At 29.8% G+C, this 22,912-nt stretch overlaps 2 protein-coding genes and 1 pseudogene across 4 annotated transcripts in view; 1 reads left to right on the top strand and 2 right to left on the bottom strand.

Moving 5' to 3' along the window:
- The window catches only part of LOC149894923 (uncharacterized), a 156,838-nt gene that overhangs the window by 116,340 nt on the left and 17,586 nt on the right, over positions 1 to 22,912 (top strand). The window lies entirely within an intron of this gene.
- LOC149894926 (uncharacterized) lies at positions 5,101 to 8,039 on the bottom strand. 3 transcript variants are annotated; one of them, XM_090076787.1, is made up of 6 exons: positions 7,126 to 8,038; positions 6,811 to 6,871; positions 6,487 to 6,659; positions 6,161 to 6,225; positions 5,839 to 5,954; positions 5,101 to 5,270 (listed from the first exon to the last, which is right to left on the bottom strand). In XM_090076787.1, exons 3-6 carry the CDS (start codon positions 6,613 to 6,615, stop codon positions 5,254 to 5,256), a joined length of 327 nt encoding a protein of 108 aa, XP_089932913.1. In that variant the 5' UTR covers positions 6,616 to 6,659; positions 6,811 to 6,871; positions 7,126 to 8,038; the 3' UTR covers positions 5,101 to 5,253. The 3 variants fall into 3 exon arrangements, with proteins under 3 accessions (XP_089932913.1, XP_089932914.1, XP_089932912.1); XM_090076788.1 differs by lacking the exon at positions 5,101 to 5,270 and adding an exon at positions 5,475 to 5,506 and having other exon boundaries at positions 7,126 to 8,039; XM_090076786.1 differs by lacking the exon at positions 5,101 to 5,270 and having other exon boundaries at positions 5,571 to 5,954; positions 7,126 to 8,039.
- Positions 14,718 to 16,202, bottom strand: LOC149894925 (uncharacterized; annotated as a pseudogene).

Raw genomic sequence — 22,912 nt, 5'->3', positions numbered from 1 at the left:
AAAACTAGGCAATCGTTCTCCCAATGAAACATTTTTTGTCATGAAATTGATTGTTAATTGTACACAACGTTTTTTAATTGATGGTTCTTCTTCTTTTTTTAAAATAATGTCGAGGATATTTTCTAAATACCTTTTTCAATCCAACAGTGGAACCACCTTTGCATATTAATACTTCTGGAACATGTATGCATAGTGCCTCGTCTGCTTTTTTAAGTTCAAAATAACTCCAAACCTTCGAAGATTTTAGGTTTAAGAACATTTTTTAAAAATTTCTAATGCGCTGCAATAAATTTCAATATGTAAACAATATCAATAAGCAATACTTTTTTTGGTCCGGAAAACAAAAAATTCTGACTTTGGCGGGAAAATTAAAAATGTGTGTACAAAAATCTCGGGATCCCGGAAAAAATTTCCCGGGATTCCGGGAAATTGGAATAAAATTTTTCCTGGGAATAAATTCCCGGGAAGAAACACTATACTTGATCCGAATCCAAATTCATACCGTGAATGTGTAAAAATTGTTTTTAAGTCATTCAAACAATGTCTGTATTAAAAACCATTTAACTTTTTGTAAATTTTATTACAACAAGGGATGGCAAAATCCCGGACATTCTCAATCCCGGGATTTCGAGATTGAGATATTTATCCCCGGGAAATCCCGGGATTAATTAGGAAGCGGAAAAAATTATTGTCGGTGAAGCATGTGAAGAACAAATTTTTAAGTACTCATTAAACACTAAAAAATGATTAATTTATTGTTAATACAATTATATTATTAAAAAATTTATCATTTTTCCTTTTTTAGTTAACTAAAATAGTTCATTTACTAATTAACCTTAGCAATTTAAATTATAAAAGAATGCATTAAAAAGATAACACAATATAAGTAAAAATAATATGAATATACATGAGTATACATGAATTATATTCATTTTTGAAAGTACCACCTTAAAAAAATGAAACGTCAATCATTTCGTCGTTTAACCGCGTTCGATTTTTTGAGCATAAAAAGCCAGCCGCTGAGAATGCTTGTTCGGACTCCACACTTGTTGGCCGTATAGATCGTATATAATCATATGATTTTTGAAGATGATTTTTTTTTGTAGCACCACTTTCAAATAACGACACTTCTCTTAAAATTTTAGAAGTTATACTTTCTACCCTTATAGGAAGTGTTTGTGTTACTGCCAATCCTTTTTCCATAACTTTATTTAATTCTTCACTAATAGTTTTGATTTTATTTTCATACTCCTTGCTTGATAAAGTCTTGCTCATTTGAGCATCACTATCACTATTCACTTCTGCTGATGTAATTATATCTGCCGAGCTTAGAAGCTTTATTAGGTTTATTATAATTTTTTTATTTTTGGCACTTGTATTTGGTACAAAAACATCTGGGATTTTCAATGAAGTAACCTGGCCATTATGAAGATAATAAACTGTGCTGCTTAATGGTGTTCTCCTCTCTTTAATTCGGTGACTCAAAGCGGTATACAATTGTTTTCCAATTGCGGATTGTTGTTTTACTTTATTCAACATAAATTCTAATGAAGTATCAGCTGTAATTAAAGAAGCGTCTCGTCAACAAAATGCTTCCACAGTTGCTTTAACGGGAGTCAAAAGTACCACTCAATCTGATATGTTTCGATATTCGTTTTCTTTCATCTTAACTGAATTATCAAAATTGGAATCCAATTCTAAATCTAGAAATGCCTTTTTAACACAATATTTTAACTTGTCAAGTCTTTCAAGTTCAAATTTAACCAGTTCACCAACCAGGCTTATTTCGTCTACGTCCAGAGACAACTCGGCTTTCCAAATTCTCTTTAGTGCAACCTGTACTTCACACAATAGGTAAATTCAGGCATTATTATCATTTGTAAAAATGAATTCCATCAAAGGTTGCGCATGCTAGTTTTAAACTTAAATGACGGTGCTAATGCTGTGACTGAATGTCACTTGTTGATGTTTCTGCATCTTCCTTATCATTAACGGGAACTAATGTTCTAACTCTATCAAATTGTACGCCTGAGTTTATCTTCGTTTTCAAATTTTCCAGAGAACTTTTATCTTCGCAGCTTGCCAGCTCTTCATCCACCAGCTCAGCCTTGAAATACAGTGCTGACACAAAATTACATTATTTAAGTGACAGTTCATCTACTTCAAGCTCTCTACTTAGGCTGCCTACAGTTAAAAGTAAGCGTAAAGCATGTGCTGCACAGTGCAACTTTTAGCAGGCTCGAGCACTTCTTTATACTTGCCGCACCATCATGGCAAGTAGCTACTGTGCGACGGCTCTATCAACAAAAAATTTTCAAAAAGAATTTTAGAAACGCATTTAAAAATCTAAAAGCGAAACTAAGAGTTTTTAACCATTTTAAAATCCTCTTCGTAAAAGAAGCATTGTGTGGACACTTTTTCCTTTTAAAAAATCTTTTATGAGATGAAAAAGGTTAAAGTGTTGCGCGGCTTCATTTTCAATTGCAATAAGTAGGCAGCTGAATTTTAAAAAAGTCGAAGACTGCAACTGCAGTAACTAAAAATAATTATTCAGGAAAATTTTTACATTCCATTTATTCACATTTAATTTTTAACAATATTGTAATATTTTTGAGATTAAAGTTTCGTTTACTTTTTAAATTACTTTAATTCATTTTTACTCAAATTTCTTGGTGGTGCTTTTTATTCTTAAACTTGTTTTGTAGTTTAACAAATCTTAAATTTACCTTCAACAAATATTTTATACCTTAAATAATAAACTCAAACTTCTCGCGATTTTTTCATGGCCAAATGGCCAAGTAGCTTTGTCTTTGCTTAAATTTACTTTTTGAAGGATATTTTTTTATTTTATTTTCATGATTGGTTTTTATGAATTAACAACGTCTGTTGATTTAGAACTTTTTCTAACATTTTAACAGAGATCTTTCTAAAAGATCCCAGTTAAGAAGACTTTTAAATCAGTTTAAATTCCAAAAGTAAAGTTTTTTTCAGCGCCAGTTTTTCTTGTATTTATATTTTAAATAGTCTCTTTAGCGAAACAATTTTGCGATTTCATAACACAAAAAAAAAAGGTGCACATTTTAATAACTGTTATACACACACTTACAATCAAAATAAATATAACACTAAACAAAAAAAGGAGACAATGTAAATGAGGGGAACATGCAGAAGACCAACCACCGTATACAACATCAACAAATGTGTTTGTATCAATATTGTTGATTTAAACTTTAGATATGCGCTATTACAACTGTTATAATTTAACTATCAAAACTCAAATAAAAAAAACTTTGGATAAAAAACACTAGCAGATTTGTTTAGTTTTTACAGTTTTTAAACTATGTGTGCAGCTATAAGTTATACAATTTTTATTTGTGCAATCATTTTTATATGAAATTTGGTCACATGATTACGATGGACATCTACTCTCTTTCATCATCTTCAGACTGATTTCATTATCATTAAACTGATTTCAATATTTTTCAGTAATTAGTGTTAGTAGAGCGTTTGTAATTTGTCTTCTTTCTTTGTCGTATTTTTTTGTCGTCTTTTTTTTGTCGCATTTGATGGATAAAAACAGTGAAAAAATTGTGTTGCTTGTTGATCATCGTAAGCGTCTGCGTCTCGGAAGCGTTTTCTTAATATGAGCCGGGACAAACGTAACGAGACGAGAAATTTACCGGCAAAAAATAACGAGACAAAAAAAAAGGTTGTCCCGGAATATAATCGGGAAATAAATTTTGTCTCGGAATTCAAAATATTTGTCCCGGAAAAAATTATGAAACGTTACGAGACAGATCAATTTTTTTTAACTAGATATCTAACTCGCACTTTCGCAGTGAAGAAAATCTTTTGCCAACCAAGTTTGTTTTGCCAGCCAGAAAATGAGGCACAGTGACTCAAAACAACAACAAAACAAACCCCTCACAACTTTTTTGTAAATATTGTGCCCTTTTTTAAATAATATTAAATTAGAATGATCATTTATTTAAAAAGTAAAAACAGTTTTTTCATAAAACTTATATTTATATTTTATGGTTAAAAGAATTTAAAAATTTTAACATTATTCTCAAAGAAATCTAAAAAATGAGAGATTTTTATTTAGTAAAAATGGAGAACTTTTAATCTAAATTAAAGTCTAAATTTACTTTTGTGCTAATCTTTTAACTTTATATATTTTTTGAAGATATAAAAAAGTCAATCAACCCATAAAAACCTTGTCTTCCGCCATTAGTTAATAGTGGTTTATTATATGAAAATAAATGAAAATGGCGGAAAACAAGGTTTTTATGGACTCATTGACATTTGTATTTCTTGAATTTGAGTTTTTTACTTGTATGACTTGTTTCAACATATGAAATATAGTTTCAAGAAACATACTTTTGTCATCATATGCTACTTCGAAATTTGTTAAAATTTTTTTATTAGAATGATGATTTTCTATTCAAGAAGTACTAGATATTTGAAATAGCATTACTTAACAACTTCAAAATTTCCTGCAATATACAAGTAACATTATTTTCTTAAGCATTATAGGAAACCTAATGTGATAATTGTCAAAGAAATAGTAAGATAAAATGTTAAACAGTGTAAAGTGAAAAATGATATAAAGTACTCAAAAATGTTTCTGATATGTACCCAGCAAACATGTCAGCGTTGAATCAACGTTGAAAACCGGTCGCAAAAGATGTTGCGGAAACGTTGACAAAGTAATCGATTTTGCAAAGATATGTAACGTTGTTAAAGACACGTTGATTAAACGTTGTTGCGTAACGTTGAAAAAACGTTACTAAAAGACGTTACAAAAATGTCGCAACTAAACGTTGAAAAAATGTTACTAAAAAAGCGTTGCATAAACGTTGTTAAAGCAGTCGATTTTGCAAGGATTTGCAACGTTGATAGTAAAACGTCGACTTAACGTTACTAAAAGACGTCGAATAAAGGTTGAAATATAACCTTGAAACAATGCTTATACATATATATATATATTTATATATATATATTTATCTTGAATCGGCAAATAAAACAAAATTGTTTGTTGAACTCTACACTTGCAATATTTCCAAAATCGATTTTTAATACAACAGTAATACAGAATGATAAATATAAAAAAAGCCTAAAATATACAATTCATAGATATATATAAAAATATAAATATTTTTTTAAAGATTAATGTGTGTGAGTGTCTGTATATATATTTATACAATATATAAAAATAAAATTTACAGGATATCGTATCGATAGGCCAGGATATCATTGAGATACAGAAACTAAACCAAAAAATAAAACTTTTATCATTAGTGGTCTGAGAGCAAATGTAAAAAAAAAAAGTTAATGAATTAGTATGATTATTAATAAATTTATAAAGTAATATATATATATATATATATATATATATATATATATATATATATATATATATATATATATATATATATATACATACATAACAAACTTTTACTATCATCAGTTTCTCTGAAGCAATCTAATTAGCGAACTGTAGTTGCTTAAATTTGAAAAACTTGAATAAAACAATTTATAATACAATGAAAGATTAAATTAAAAAAAGTATATCTTAGAAAAAGCACTTTACACAAGAAACAAACAAAATCATATCACATATCCTAAAATGTCATTAAAAAACTCTAAACTTCCGATTTCTGCTTTCTACAAAAATTTATTGGCGAATATTTCAGAACTGATTTTACAACTTCATAAATCCCTGCTTCATCTGGGTATCTTTTTGAGACACTCTTTAAAATATAAAATTCAAACTTCTTGCTTAAATGCTATTAGTAAAAATCTGTATACTTAAAAAGTTTAAACAAAACATATTACCAACTAAAACACCATACAACTTTGTCTTTGAAAAAGCAAACTTTTGTTTGGTTTTGTTTGTGGAATTGGTTTGCCCCTTCATGTTTAACAAACAGCGCAACTCAATCGTTAACAGCCTAAAAAGTTAGTAATTATTTGAATCAATATTTACAATATTGTACAATCCAACGTTCATGCTACAGGAAAGAAAGCATATAATGATATGCTTAAAAAAGCATATAATTATATTTAATATAATAAATATATTTTGCAAACACTTTTTAAATAATCCATTAAAAACCATTGCCATTTTGGCTTGGAAAGGTGTAGAAAATTGACCTACCGCTCAATAACACATTTTACATTATCTTTTAAGTTAACTCCACCAATTTTCACTATTTGCGATACCTGCTTTCAAAAAAATCTTTAATCAATGTTTAAATAATTATATAAAATAAGGCAATCTTTTATAAAATCCCTTACATTTTTAAATAAATTAAAAAACATTGAAAGTTGAAAAAACAAAAAGTAATTATGTATAGAATGACAAATTATAATAAATAAAATTAAACTATTCTTTAATCAACTTTTCAGTTAATAAGGTAAATGAATTTACCATGACAATATAAAGAAAAAATTCAAAATAGCAATAGCAACAGGGCAACTTACCCATTTAGAAAAAATGACACTGTCATTTAATATAGTATCTAGCTTAATAAGTTGTTCTATTGAACTCAATGCATTTATTTGCAGATCTTCGCATACAACTGAAGAAACATTTTGAAGATCCTTTACCATATTTTCAATTTCTAAAAGTTGTTTAAAAACCTTTTTCTGAAACTCTAAAAAAAAAAAATGCAATTTATTAAGCATGTATATACATTTTTTTTTTAAATACATACAATTCTTTTTTTTTTATTCTTTACCATATAAAAAACAAAGAAAAGACTAATCCAAAAAGAAACACAATTATTCGCAAACATAATTACTCACATTCTTCTTCAGATTCCTCATTCCAGAGTCGTGAAGTTAAATCCTTCACATACTTTTTTATCTATTAGTAATTATTTAGTAAAATAAATATAAACAATAAATGTAAAAACTAAAATTTAGAATAAGTGTAAACAGATTACAATATATATCTAGGCAATAATAATAAATATATTCAAAATAATACTTATCCCAAATTAGAAAGAAAAAAGTTTATTTGATATTGCACTTCACTATTAATATAAAACATTAATAATAGTTTTTTTTTATTCATATTTAACAATTAAAATAGCAATGAATACAGTAAAAATAACCCACCATCTTTTACCCAACAAGATGGAACAACTACCTCTGTTTCAATCTTTTTTTCAAAATAAACAACTTAAGCCCAAGATTGTGAAGCCATTATTATAGATTATCTAAATGGATATCTTTTTTTTTTATTTACACACACACACACACACACACACACACACACACACACACACACACACACACACACACACACACACACATATATAAAATTTATGTGTATATATACAAATAGCTGTCATGTTTTGAAAATGTTTGAGGCAGAATTTGAAAAACTTTTCTACCGCAGGTTGTTTGCCCACTAAAATACCTCCTCCGACCAAAAGTTTTTTAATGGTTTATTACTCCAACAACTAATTTAAAAATGTCCAAAGTTTGCTACTGACTGAGCTGAAATTCATTTTTTATAGATATTTGTATACATTTATGTGAAATTTTAAAAAAAGCATGAATATATAATACAGACATACAAACACACAACGTCTTTAAAATTTAGTCTGTTAACAGACTAAATTTAGTCTGACTTATTATATTTTATTAGCTTTGATATTACTTTGTACATCTGAACATTATTAAAATAAAGTACTATTTCAAACTAAGAAATAACTTTTTTTTAAAAGTTGAGCATTTTATTAAAATGGTCAACTTAAAATAAAATAAAAATATAGACAAAAATACCTGAATAAATAGAATTTACCCTGAGATTTATGTATATTATATACACTTTGATATAAAATCTTAAAGTTTTAAATTAGTCGCAACAAAAATAGGTTGTAAAATATAACTTTAAAATATTTTTTATACCATCTGCATGCATTCTATTAAGTTTTGCTTGCCTTTCCATTACGGCAAATTATTTTTGTAATGGCTACATCAATGAGACAAAAATTGTCAATGTGTAGGTATGTGTGCAAAATTTTTAAACTATTCAAATATTTAATTATTATACATCTTTGTAAAGAGCTTTAAATCAGTATTACGATGGTGAAAATTTCATAAAAAACTAATGATTCCACTAAAAGTTATGCCTATTTAAGTGACAAAAATTCATTATAAGGAATGCTTAAGAAAACTGCAACCAACCTAAAAAATTAGCGTTCGGCTTACGGTGGTTTTATAATTGAACTTCATTGTTTAGTTTATAGCGCATTACTTTGCCTCGCTTATATTTTTATTCAACTAATAACAGAATATGGTTTTTTTTTGTGTGTGTTAGTGTGTAAATCACGTTTTGAATACTTTAAAAAATCACCATTATTTTAAATAAAGTTTCATTTTTCTAAAAAAAACAATTTTTTAATGAATAAAAAAGTCAAATACACAAAATGCTCATAATTGTGAATCCCCCCCCCCCCCAACCACTACAACAGAAGAATATTTGGTACCTTTACTGCGTGGAAAAATAGAATATGAGCGTGTCATTATTTTTTAATGAAATTTGGCAGGTACATAGAAAATAGATATATAAAATTGATCCAAAAGTTAGAAAAAAAACCCATCACTCCTTCAATGTCAATTCACTTCCAGAACAGGAATGAAGTTTTTAATAGCAATGAAATCACTAAAAAAGTTAGTAAGTGCAAAAAAAAAACAAATTACAGTAAACTTACAACACTCTACTTTTAAAATATTATCTAAGTCTATATAAAATTCTAAAAAAAAGACGAGAAAAATCCATCAATACGACACCTACCTCGAGCACGCGGTGAAAAAATGGTCACAGATTTTATCTTTAAAATCGGTGCCGTAAATCGCAGATACGCACGTACCTACAATGTGCTACTTCCTCAACGTTGCAAAAGCAACGTTTTATTAACGTTGGCAAAAAAACACTTTTTCAACGTTTTTTAATTACCACATTTTCAACGTTGGCATATGTAACGTTGAATAAACGTTGTTTTATAAATAGCTTAAATACGTTGAAAAAGCAGCTAATGTGTAACGTTGATAAACCTTAAACTTTGCGACGTTTTTACTGTGATTATTTGCGTACTTTGATTCAACGTTGAATAAACGCGATTTTTTTAGAAGATAGTATGCGTTGAAATTTATACGCTTTTTCAACGTTGAAAATGTAACGTTTAAAAAGCGGTTTATTTTTAACGTTGATAAAGCATAAATTTTGAAACGTTTTTAAAGTGGCTTTTTGCGTAAAGTGATTCCACGTTGAATAAACGTTTCATTTTGAGAAGCTAAATTACGTTACAATTTCAACGCTTATTCAACGTTTCAATTTACCGCGATTTAGTATACAAAAACAGACATTGATTCAACGTTGAAAAGACGTTGTTTTTGTCACTGTAACGCTTTTTCTACGCTGCGACCGGTTTTCAACGTTGATTCAACGCTGACATGTTTGCTGGGTATTAATGATTTTAAAAACAACAACAACAAAAAGATTAGATCTTATCCCGAATATACAGTACTGGTCATAAGTTTAGAGCCACCCCATTTTTTTTAGTTTTTTGCTGATTATAAAGCCATAACCCCAGTGCAGCAAAATAATATATTACTGAAACGTGCAAAAAATATTGTTTTAACATTTTAGTACCAAAACGAGTATTAAAATATTAATAATGGGTGGTCCACCTTTATTTTTAATTACTTCAGCCAACCGGGCTGGCATAGTGTCAACAAGCTTCTTGCAATCAACAGCAGTAATACTAGTCCAAGCGGCAGAAATAAAGTTCCAAAGTTCATGTTTATTACTAGCACGTTCGCCTGCACTGCGGCGATCAGTTTCATCCCACAAATTTTCTATGGGGTTCAAATCCGGTGACTGGGGTGGCAAGTGCAAGACTTGAACACCATAAGCAGCTAGTAAATCTTCAGCCACTTTTGACGTGTGCTTAGGATCATTGTCTTGCTGAAAGATCCATGGAAAAGTTGCAGGAAACAATGCTGTTGCTGAAGGTAGCAAATGCTTTCGCAAAATACCTCTATACATGGCACCATTCATGATTCCTTCCACCTGATGCAACTGGCCCGGCCCAAAAGATGACATACAACCCCATACCATGATGCTATCATCACCATGCTTTACAGTTCCCTGCAAACATTCCGGTTTATATGATTCATTTTGACGACCCCAAACGAAAATACGTCGTGAATCATTACCAGCTAAATAAAATTTGGACTCATCAGACCACAACACCGTTAGCCAATCAGTAACACTAAAATGCAAAAATTCGTGTGCAAATTTGAGACGCTTCTGATGATTAATTTTGGCTTTTTAATAGCAAAACGACCATTCAAACCTTGTTTATTCAAACGACGACCAACGGAATTAGGAGATGTTAAAGGTCCACCAACATCATGCCACTGTCGAGACAAAATTTTGGAAGAAAGGCGACGATTTGTTAGGGCCAGGCGTTTTAAGGTTTTATCATGACGTAAAGTTGACATTCTAGGACGGCCACTTCTGCGTATGTCCGTGAATGTATTTGATTCCAAATTTTTCTTATATGCATTTTGTACAGCATGGCGACTTTTTTTCAATTTTTTGGCTATATCAGTTAGGCTTAAGCCACTGATTTCCTTCAAAGCCACCACCTGGGCCCGAACAGTTGAATCAAGGGTTTTAGCTTTGCCCATTTCAGAAAATATTTTCACTTAAACTCTAAAATAAAAACGAAAATAACATAAAATACATTATCTAACTAGTGTACACATTCCAAAAAGTAGCATAAATAACAACTGAATAAACCAAAACATTGATACCAATACATTATAAAGTTACCAAAATATGTTAAAATGATCAAAAATTGGCTATAATAATAAAGAACTCATGAAAATCAATAATTATATTTGGTTTAATACAATATTATTCATGAATATCAATAGATTCGTACCTTGTCAAATTACTATATGCATTGTTATGCTTATAATGTTAACCTCATCATACTTATGCCGCAAAATGATGAAAAAAACAGGTGGCTCTAAACTTATGACCAGTACTGTAGGTGAATAAGGAGTGGATAAATTACGATTTTGGAAGGATTTTCTTAACGAAGACATAAATTAATACTACTTTTTTTTTTTTATTGAAAATAATGGGAAAACCGGTACCTCTAGTTTACCAAAAAATGGTTTGACACAAAATGCTGTAAACAGTGTAAAGTGAAAAATGATACAAAGTACTCAAAAATGCTCTAATTTTAGTCTCTGCAAGAAGTACACTTTTTAAAATAAGTCAAATGTTTTATAGATCAAAAAAGTTAAAGACACTTTGGATAAAACCTTTCCCTTAAATATGAGTGTAAACCAAACTCTTGCATTAGAAGTGAATGCTGACATCAGCGATAAACATTATTAAATGATCAGAAACTTAGCCCTTGGATACATATTTATTCCCTTCTTGCACGATATTTTAGTGGAAAATGTTAAATACTATCCCAAAAATTTTTTTTTTTCTGATTTCAGCTGCTACCATTAATATAGATAAAGCTTTGTTTATATAGATGGTATAAAAATATCAATAATAGCAGCTGAATTAAATAATAGTAATTGTACCAGAAATTCATTATTTAGATTTCACATTAAGGATTAACTAGTATATCTCGTTATGTCTCGTTATGTCCCGTTAAAAAGATGTAAATTCCGGGAAATTGTAAAGCTTTTATTTTGTCCGGGATATCTCGTCTCGTCTCGGTATCGTCCCGAATTTCGACTGAATGTTGAAAATTGTCTCGATATTTATCGCTAATTGGGACAAAGATTTTAGGATTGTCTCGTCTCGTCTCGAATAAAAAAATAACGAGAGGCAGACACTTAGATCATTGTGAAGCACAGAGAGACCGCCAGGTTTTATATTGTATCACAAAAAAAGTCGTCGCAATGACGACTTTAAAACTGTTGGGTAATCAAAAGCGTAAGGTTAAACCTAAGGTCCAAAAAAAAAAACTGGTTTCTCATATCAAATAATACAAATGAAATTTAAAAACATTTATTTGAAAAACAGATATTTTCAAATCAACTTTCAAAACAACCTAAAAAAAAATCTTTCTAATAGCTTTTTCTGAAGATTGCAATTTAAGTTACATTTTTCTCAAAATTATATTTTTTTTTATCTGCTCGTTTCATTTAAAACAAAACACCGGTGCTTTTTTTTGGATTTAGTCCACTATGAGTTCAATGACAAATGGCCCGTCGACTGCTGTTTTTGAACAAGATGCCCTTTGCTGCTGCTGCTGCGAATTTTTTGGAGTAAGATCTAACTCTTTATCGCCTATGAATTCAACAATAGGTCTGATGAAACTGTATAAATACCCCAAGATTCAATTTCAATGCTCCATATTAGTGAAACCAAACTAATCATATCTTCTTCAGCAGATAACTCAAGGCTCGGTGGAAAAATTTTTTTCACTTTTAGCACCTACAACTGCTCCTCTTCAATTGCTGTAGCAAACTTGATTTCTCTTTTTATAAGTTTAAGCACAAGTTGGTTCAAGTTTATTAAAAAATGCGATGAATGCTGGCTGCATGTCATATGGATCAACTTCTTCTTTATCAACTGGTGAAAACCCGTTTGCTGTAATTTTTGGATGTCCTGCTTGCAAGGTAAATCGAAGATCATTTTAACTAGTATCCTAACAGGTTATAAAAGAACTTCAAGTCATATTGGAACTTTCTGTTGATAAAACTAATCTTGGAATTTTGTTGATAAAAGTTCTGCTCTTCGGAAACAATTAGGGAATAAGAATAATGTAGAACATAATTTTGAAAATTGAATGATCTTGAGGAATCCATATCACGTTTTATCATGTAGAAAAGATAATTTAAAAATATTTATCACAAAAGTGCTGCTTTATAATGCTTTTTCATTTTGTATGGATATATTATGTGAAAGAGAAAGAGAGCGATCCTCCGCTCTAATTAAAGTGTATAATGTAGAACTTATAATGGCTAAGCATACAAATACAATATGGATCGCATGTTGTTGCTATATAATGTGTAAACAAAGGTAGTTATGGAATATTTTTTGTAAAATAGTGCAGCTAGTTTTAAGTTGACTAATATATGAATAAGGATTTATCTTTATCTTTTTGTATAATGTACATAAAAACATTAATTTTTTTTAATAAAAAATAGAATGAATGTTGACCATTATTTTCGTTAAGAAAAACAAAAAACATAAGTCAAACATTTTTGTTTAACGAAAACAAAATAAAAACGAAGGCATTTCAAAATAATGGAAACGAAGTAAGAACTTAAAAAATAATTTTAAAAAACGAATCAAAAACTAAAAAATGGTTTTTTTATTTTGAACAATAATTAAAGATTGTCTTCATACTGTTTGGGATACCGTAAGTAGAGTAGTTACAAACTTCTTTGCGGTAATTTTTAACTTAAAACATTTCAAAGACCAAAGTAAGGCCAGAAGAAAATCACGATAAAAAAAAAAAGTAGGATAAAATACTGGAATTTGCTAGAAACATTTTCATAGCAGACAGATACTTTGCAAACCGATGGCTGTTTTTATCCCTTATTGTGCGTGCTCTTTTGGACTCTTAGGGGCGAACAAGTCTGTTTCAGGATCACTTCTTGAAGATTTTAAGGAGCGCCTCAATTACATTCAACATCCTGGTGTGTCCGGGTTTAATTCACTTCCAGCTGCAGCATCATTTTTAGGTCCATCAGTAGCAGATACTTAATTAGTTATTTATTGAGTGGTAGAAAGTAGAAACTTTGATGACTTTTATTCTTTGGGCGCTACTACACTTTCTCTCGCTACCCCCCCCCCCCCCCCCTCCTTTAATTTTATGATTGATTCGTGATTGAGAATTTTATGCTGCTTAAGAATCGTATAAAAAAATAGGTCTCAAAATCAATTGAAAGTGGTCTAATCTGAAGTTGAAAGTACGAAATTATACAACAAATTGCTAATATTCGCCATACTCCTTCGTATTTACCCAAGATCAGCACAGGTTTTATGGAAAGTAATTTTAGTAAGTTAGAAATTTCACATTTTTTTGTATCATTTTCAGCCCTTAAAACAAAGAGAAGTCAAGTCCAAAATAGTAACTATATTCCTGTCAAAACGTTTATTTTCATAGCCATAATTTTTTTTAAAAACATAATTGGCTTTTTCCGTAATATCTCAAGAGCTCCAAGTGACAAGAATAACTTTCATTTTAGGAATGTTTTCATAATCTGCCACAAGGTTATGAAAAAAGTAAGGAGAGAGAAAAAAAAAATCAATTTTCTCCTATTATAATTTTGAAAAGCTTTTTTAAATCAAACTGAAAAGGTTACTAATAATAATACCTACAAAAGTGTGGACCAGAGTGACCGCCAGGTTGAGTTGTTTCCCAGGTCTGATTTTTCTTTTTTGTAGCTTGGTATATATAAGTAGACATCATATATAACATTTAGAACTTCTAGGGTGTTGGATTTTTCGAAAAATATTTAAAACAAAAAATTCAAAAACCAGCTATAACTTATCCTATTAAATTTAAAACACAAAATAAAAAACTTTGTTATTTAGTTATATTATAAGTCTGAATGCTAAAATTAGTATACTTTACAATACGTACTTTAACCCCCTCTGAAACCCCCTCAACAATTGCTATAAGAAAGGAACCTTTACTCCAGTATCATCAAGCTGTGTGCTGTGTAAATGTAGATGTCTCTTTTTTATGAGCCAATGTTCTAATAACAACTTCTTCTCCATTCATGAGTTCATCTTCTTTAGTAGTATAAAACTCATCTATCCAGGTATGGAGAGCCTCGATTTTTTTAAAAATATTTTCTTCAATGCAGGTTTGAGTTCCCATACTAGCTCTGCATTTGGAACAAAAGTTCTTGGTTTGATTCTTTAAAAGCTCAAGAGATTTAACCAACTCCATAACAATACCGAAGGACACCTGTTTCGGTTCAACTTGGTCACTTTTCTTGTCTGGAGTCCCAACCACAATGTTTAAAGTAGAACCTAGAGTAACCAGCTGAAACTTCTGTCCTCTACAAATATTATTAGCCTCCCTCTTTTGCTCAAGACGTATACCTTGCAACAGACATTAAAAAAATATGTTTATTATTTGGGTTTTTTAAATATGCATTTTTGTTAAAAAAAAATAACATTCAAAATACTTCCCTTAGGCTAGACGCTCTAAATACGTAGGTCCAAGCTGTTCTGCTGCTTTAATGAGACTGTTAACAGCTCTGCTCTCAGGACAGATGTGAGTCACTCCTTGTACTAAAATTTTTTGTTAAAAAAGAAAAAAAAAAAACAAAACTAAATTTTTTTGTTTGTTTTAAAAACAAATAGAAAAATATTTTATCCAAAGAAACTTTATTCTGTTCAATCAGTTTTAGTATGAAAAATAAAACAATAATAATAATGATGATAAAAATAAAATTCTTACCAACAAAACCAAAGCATGCAGAACATAGTCCGGAAGACTTTAAACGTTCAGGAGCAGAATCACTTAAAGCAACAATTTCATCTACTATGTGGTTGATATTTAATGATCTTCTAAGATGTAATCTATCAATCTAAAAATAATTTGCTGGTCAGTAAGTGATATTATCTCAGCATCCTGTATGTTCTTTTTGTCTATTCACTCAATGTAAGCTTCATTTTTATTTCCTTTTTTTTTAGTTTTATCCCATTTAAGATTAAAATTTAAGTATATAGTAAGTTCATTACAATTAAATGTTTATTTAAGTAATAATACATATGGTATTAATTTTTTAACAACGCACGTATTATTAAAAAACTTTCAGTTTTCTCAACTCCATGTTTTTATTTAAGAAAATGGGTTTGTAAATAAAAAAAAGCATTAAGTAGAAAGTAATGATAAATAATAAAAACAACAAAGCATAGATTAATATGAACTTTACCTTGGATATCTTCTCTATCCAGTTCGCCAGGTACCCCACCTTGTTCATGTCGAGGTTACATAGGTTTCTGTGACAATTGTTACAAATAATCCTGGGATAGTTAGTTACTTCTAAACTATCCTGATTCTAGACGAAGGTTTTTATCTTTCTTTCAATTGCAGGAGTGATCTTTTGAACTTTGTTGACTTTTTACCGAACTGTGTAAGACAAACAGCAGACGTTTTATGTAAACACTCCACCATTTTATACGAAATTTAATAATTTCGCTGGTTTTCAACCGAGTTTTTGTCTAATTTTGTTAACATTTTTTTGGTTAAAAATAATAACTTTTGAGCAAAATTTTTTTACTTTGTCCAATCCCTAAGAAGTGTCTTAAATGGTGTCTACTAATGCATACCTAACTACTGAATACAAATGATTTTAATGGAAAAAGAGTCCAATTTGGTTGTACATGATGAATATATGTGAAAACTTAAAAGTTGATTTTTCAAACCTTAACACAAAAACCATACACATCAATGCTAAGCAAATAATAAAGGTTTGGATATAATAAAAAGCCTAGTGGTCTCTCCGGTTCACAGAGTGATTTTTTTGAAAGCAAATTGAAGCAATTTCGGTTTATTTTGATTTTTTTCTTATTTTTGTGATGAGTTTTATTATTTATTCTGTTGGTGGAGCAGCTTAGAACACTCAAATTTTAACACGTTGATGACGAAGTTTTGAAAAAAGTTTGAAAAAACGACTTATATCAGCACGATAAGCAACAAAACGAAACTAACGATCATAAATCTAGCTTTTATTTACAAAAAAGTAAATGAAATCAAAAAATATTTGATATATGATACTGATAAAAAAGAAACTTTTAATTGAAAATTAATTAAGTTCAACATATTTGGTTTCAAATAAATTAAACTTTCTGTTTTTTACTTGTGAGAAGGTTTTTTGCAGATTAAGAGTTCTTTCCAATATTTGTACAATCTCTACATTCAGTTTCTTATCACAGTAAACAAGGACTTTATTCTATGCTTTGCGACAAAATCATGACCAAAAGTTTATGTATTCAGAAGTTTCTGAACAAGACAGCTTTAAAATACGATAAACGTGTTAAATTACTATATTCTTGCTTTTTCGTTCAATTAGCTGTGTCATTTTTTTTTTAACAAGGAGAGAAATTTTTTTTTTAATGCGTCAAATATTTTTTCTAATTCAAGACGCTGAAAGTTTCATATAAAATACTTTATGTTAATGAAATAACAGTCTCCACTATTTTATGTATACATGCAGAAAGGAAATGTATATTTCATTTATGCAAACACTTTTAAAAGAGTTTTGACTTTATTTTTTAGGACGCCTACGAATATTTTATTTGTTGGTCGATTGTTCAAGTGATCTTCAGATATGCAATTACGCTAAGCAATCTTCTCGAAGTAAGTAACGTGCCCTTGCTCCATCTTTGCCTAAAACATTCCAGGATTGTCTGTATTTATGACGTGTACCATGATTTTTGAATTGCATCATTCTTCAAGAACTCTGCATTTGGTTTGGTTACATAAACAAGTTTCTTGGTTTCATAAGTATAACTTTGAGATCATTTTTATGGGGAACGCAGAAAATGTTTTTTGTTACAATTAACAGGTGAAAGTCGAAGATTTTCAAGTTAACAAAGAAATTTGGAGTTTTTCGATGATAATTTCAGTGACTCATTGTCGACATTCCTGCGCGATTTAATGAGGTTGGTAGCACGACGACTTCCACCCTACAGTTTGCCTGGCTGGCACAGCTACCAGACAAGCACATCGGTGAAAGTAATGGCTACTCGAGTCCTACGGTACGTGTTAAAAGTTGGAAAAGCAGGTTTTTGCGCAACCGCCTTGGCTTTTATTGCATCTGAAGGCTTCTTCCCCGTGAGACGAGTCGGCTCATTGTTGTGTGTAAGCACAATTTCAGGCAAAACTCGCATCCATTCAAAATTGCGTATGGAAAAGTCCCATACATTCAACAGAAACTCTTTTGCTCACTGATGTAAAAGTAATTTCTTTTCAAGTGTCCTATTGAGGCGCTTAACGATGCTTTGGTCTCGGTGTGTGTCCGCCCTGCCACAACGCACCTGCACATTGTGCTGAGCTAATTACTGGCTAAAGGTTCCCAATAAGTTTTCACCTGGGTCTTCATGTAGCAGGTTTAGATAAATAAGAGGTCCCAGCTTATATATTTGTGTTAAAGCCGCAGCTACTTTAGCAGAGCTTTTTCTGTCAGGGCTTCAACTTTCTTTAATCGCGAAGGAAAGTCGACAATGATCAGCACGTATTTGTAAATTTTGTGACCTACCTTATAATGTGGTAACTACAATATATCTTTAATAGTTTGACACTCATACTCCGTCAAGACTAGTCAATGATTTCAAGATTTGAACTTTAACATAATCAGCAGTCTTTTTTAAAATTGTACCTTGATTCAGAGATGCAACCGAAAGTTCTTTTACAATGGAAGCTGAATCTCTTTTTCCTTCTTTCCTAAGCATCATTTTCGTGACCATACTTAGCTCTTGGCTATTTGATTCCAGGAGATGTTGCAGTTTGTACTTTTTAGCTTCAGGATAACTAGAACAATAAGTTTTTGTTGGCCGGCCAACTCCAATTGTTATGCTATTCTGCTGGGAAGTACGTGGTACATTTTGAAAATTAGGATCAATAAATACAATTTTTTGTTATTTATCCAAGAAGAATAGGGGTGTCGGAAGCGTTGTCGATGTCTCCCTTTTTAAAGAAAAAACCTGGGAGGGAGAACGCAAAAACTAGGGGAGGCATTGTCGTTTTATTAATTTTTGAAACTCTCTTAAATTAATTATAAAATCATTAAGACTGTGTCATTTTCTTAAAAAAAAAAACAGACTTGCGAAGAAACTTTATAATTTAATTCAATAACATAAGTTTTGCAAAGTAAAACAGCATTTGGAAGAAGGCCATTGTCTCCACTCATTCAAGCTCAATATATATTAATGAGATATCTAATTCGAGCTTCCGCAGTGAAGCAAATTTTAGGCCATACAAGTTTGTTTTGCCAGCCAGAAATGATGCAACGATAAAAACAAAGCAAAACAAAAATGAGTTATGGTTAATTTAAATAAAGGCTACAGGCTTTAAAACTTTAAAAAGTAGCTTGACTTTTTCTTACGGAATTTTTGTGAAGTCAGACATCTAGTTAATATTTATAATTGTTCAAGCTTGAAAAAGCTCAAGCAGAAAGTGACTAAAAAAACAAAAATTTACTAAGTTTGCTCTTGATATTTGCAGATTTTAAAACTTATATCACAGAAATCCTTTTTATGTCTGTTTTCAAAGCATGCTAAAGTTGGTTCAGTTGACAGATTTTAATCATTAGAGAGCCACGTGATTTACAACTTCTATTGTTTTAACGCGAGATCTACAAAAAACTTGGAACTTTGAACATGCTCGTGACCGTTAAAAATTTCAAAAAAAAAAAAGTCACATGTTTTAATGAAAGATTTCAGCCACTTTTGCTGAAGGTAGTGAAGGTTCTTCTAAGAAAAACGTTGTTACCGCTGCTACGCATTTTTTTTTCTCTGAGAATCAAAATGCTGTATTCAGTTCTTCATTCAAATCAATAATCCCTCTCACCAAGAATATTCCCACCTCCTTCCTCCTTCTCCACCATGAGAAAAATAAAGCCCAATACACTTGTTTAAATTGTATGGACGCTAAATCAATAACGTTCCGCTAAGTGAGAGTGCATGACAAACTCGACCTACAATAGCCCAAAGTTTTGTAAGCTATGGCAATTAAATATACTTTAATTACAATTGATTTTGTCCTCTTTGCTAATCAAAATCCAATTACTATCATTATCACCTTTTTCGTCATTGTTTAAATAATTCGCTTAGCATTTCCTATATTTTAGGAAATTAACTTAAATAAAAATAAAGGAAAAATAACAAATATTGACTTAATTAATTTTCCATTATTTACCTGACAACTATTTTTATAACGTCAATTAAACCCTATTTAATTGAGAATTGTTTTTACGGTAGGTTGGTTGAACGTTGCGGTGAAAACTAATTTCTGAACAAATTACTTTTATTTTTTTGGTATTGATTCTTGATTAATTAGAAAAAAAGCAAATGGAAGCGTTTTCGTAAGTTTTTTTATTTTTTCAAATTGAATTTAGAGTACTTTGGGTTGCTTAAAAAGTGTTGTTTCTAAGAAACTTTTCTTATATATTATATATATATATATATATATATATATATATATATATATATATATATGCAGTTTTTTTTTTGTTTTTTTTTTATGATTGATTATGATGGAGAATTTTATGTTGATTCAGAAAAATATAAATACATGGACCTGAAAATCAACGGAAAGTGCTCTACTTCGAAGTTAAAGTTTAAAAAATTCCAGTCACCTTGCGTGATAAACAAACCTTGTTTCCATTAGCGAAATTATTAGTATTTTAAAGTGTGATAATGAAATGAAATTGAAGATTTCAAATCAAGGTCGAAACAGAACGTGAGAATATAGACAAATCGATGAATAATTACTATCTTCTCTTATGCTGTTTTTTTTTTGTTTTTTTTATGAAGACAAAGCTTTATGAGTTTTATTATTTAAATTTTAAATGTGATAAAACGTTTATGAATTAAATTTTCAAAATTCTTCTTTTTGGAAACAAAACTGTTGAATTTTTTTTTAAAAGTTGTTTTAAAAGTGCATTACTTGTTTTATAATTTGTTATCTAGTAAACCAAAAAACGGCTATTTTCATAGCCACAAAAAAGTCAATTTATTTGTTAGGCATTTAGCTTACAGACCCATCGTTGTTTATACGTACTATGTACGTATAAACAATGATGTTATCGAATTAGAGCATTTTCCGTCTGAAATATCAGAATCTATTATAATTAATTTTTGACATTATGATTTATTATAGTCCCGTTTTTAATTTCGATTTTGCAATGCTGTAATTTAGCACGAAAGAATTTTCTCCTTTATAAACATGCTTCTCCTTTGTACCAGATAAAAATAACTGGCGCAAAAATTGCAAGATGAAGGTAAATTTAACGACCTTTTAACGTAAAAACCATGCTGTTTTTGTGTTGCTTTTTGTGACAAAAACATCATTAATGTGTTATTCTCAAAATAGAGAATATTAGGGTTTTCAGTGGGAATTTTTAAAACTTTGACTTCGAATTAGAAGACTTTTCGTTGATTTTCAGGTCTAAATTTTTATCTCTATGAATCAGCATAAAATTCTCTATCAAAATCAATCATAAAATTAGGGGGGGGAGGGGGGGGAGGGGGGAGAAAATGCAGTAGCGCCTTTATATATATATATATATATGTGTGTGTGTGTGTGTGTGTGTGTGTGTGTGTGTGTGTATATATATATATATATATATATATATATATATATATATATATGTATATATATATATATATATATATATATATATATATATATATATATATATATATATAAAGGCGCTACTACTCTTTCTTTACCCCCCTAATCTTACGATTGATTCTGAAAAATATAACACAAATCGCTAATATTCGCCATCTGGAAACATGATTTGATTGAAACATCACGTTTAATTATTATCACGCCAGTTTGTTTTAGCTGGATTTTTTACTTTGTTGACTAAAATATCTTTGAAATATTTATGGAATAAGTTGCAAAGTTCTTTTATTAATTATGGACTGCAATGAACTTTAAAGCAACTAAAACTGCTAATATTAAAAAAGTAAACATTTTAAACTATTCACTTTCTTTTAATGCAAGAAGTTAACTCCTCTTGAAAACAATTTTATTATATCTGTAAAATAATATCTGTAAAATTTTATTACATCTGTAAATTATTTTTACTATATTTGTAAAAAGGAATGTTTCAAAAAAGTTTATTTTTGCAATGAACATCACAGAATTCCATTTTTATCATTCGATAAAAGTTCGTTTTTTCATATACTTTTTTTCTTTAAAAATAAAGATTATGCTAAAAATATTGTCAAAAACTTTGTTGAAAAATTAAAATTCACAAGAAGACATGTTTCACAAGAAAAACATGGTTTATAGCTCGTTTGTTGGTCTGATTTCCCTCGAAAGAACTTTCGCATCCATAATGAAGCAAAAATCTTTTTTTTTATGGTAGAAATCAGGCTGACGATATTTTGCGGTTGAAAACAAAACTTTGGCACTTTTCGTACCCTATTTTAGTTGGCGCCGATGGCATCTTTCATGCCTGGGTTTGTGATTCGACCATGTAAAAGGCGTTTAAGAAATTAAAAAAGTATATCCGACCAAGATATACTTTTGTAATTTCTTAAACGCTTTTTATAAAGATATCGTTTATGTGTTAAGCTTAAAGGTAAACGATTTTTCTGGAAAAGAACTGTGTCTTACAATTATTTGATGAAATGAATGTTCAGGAAAATTTAGTTGGGAATTACTATTCTGGTGATCTTATTGGATTGTTGATATTAACCACACTAACATTAACTTTCAACAAAACTGATCATCAGTTGCAACACGTTCTTGTTCTTCTTGTGAGGGATATTCATCTGACAATATGTTGCCAGTCAATTTGTTTCACTCAGTAATAGCACATAAACATAAAATTCTCTATCAGAATCAATCATGAAACTAGGGGGGGGGGGGGGGTAATAGCGTGTAAGTGTAGTAGTGTCATCTTTTAATCTCTGTAAAGCTTTTTTCTCAGTTTTCAACTTCGATTTAAAATATTGCAGTGACAAAGAATAAAGGATCTGTTTTTTTTTTATATATAAATATTAGGCAATTCTAAAAGTTGTTTTTAATTTTATCATTTAAAAAAACAAGTTAATTTTTAAGGTGTAGATAAGGGCTTAAATTTTTAAGTGTGCATACTTTGTTATTTTTGTTTTAGAAACCTAAAAGTTTTAATATTTAAAGCAATT

The sequence above is a fragment of the Hydra viridissima genome, unplaced genomic scaffold (assembly GCF_058129835.1).
Source record: "Hydra viridissima isolate aposymbiotic clone 2 unplaced genomic scaffold, HvirCarnegie_v1 scaffold_1, whole genome shotgun sequence".
NCBI classification, from domain to species: Eukaryota; Metazoa; Cnidaria; class Hydrozoa; order Anthoathecata; family Hydridae; genus Hydra; species Hydra viridissima.
This window is presented reverse-complemented; position numbering and strand designations above follow the sequence as displayed.

Excerpts from the sequence above, each read along its gene's own strand:
- LOC149894926 (XM_090076786.1), bottom strand. The coding sequence starts at position 6,615 with ATGGTAAAGGATCTTCAAAATGTTTCTTCAGTTGTATGCGAAGATCTG. Across the intron at positions 6,226-6,486 it reads GTGTCATTTTTTCTAAATGG|GTATCGCAAATAGTGAAAAT; the intron begins GTAAGTTGCCCT and ends TTTTGAAAGCAG. Across the intron at positions 5,955-6,160 it reads GTAAAATGTGTTATTGAGCG|GCTGTTAACGATTGAGTTGC; the intron begins GTAGGTCAATTT and ends CTAACTTTTTAG.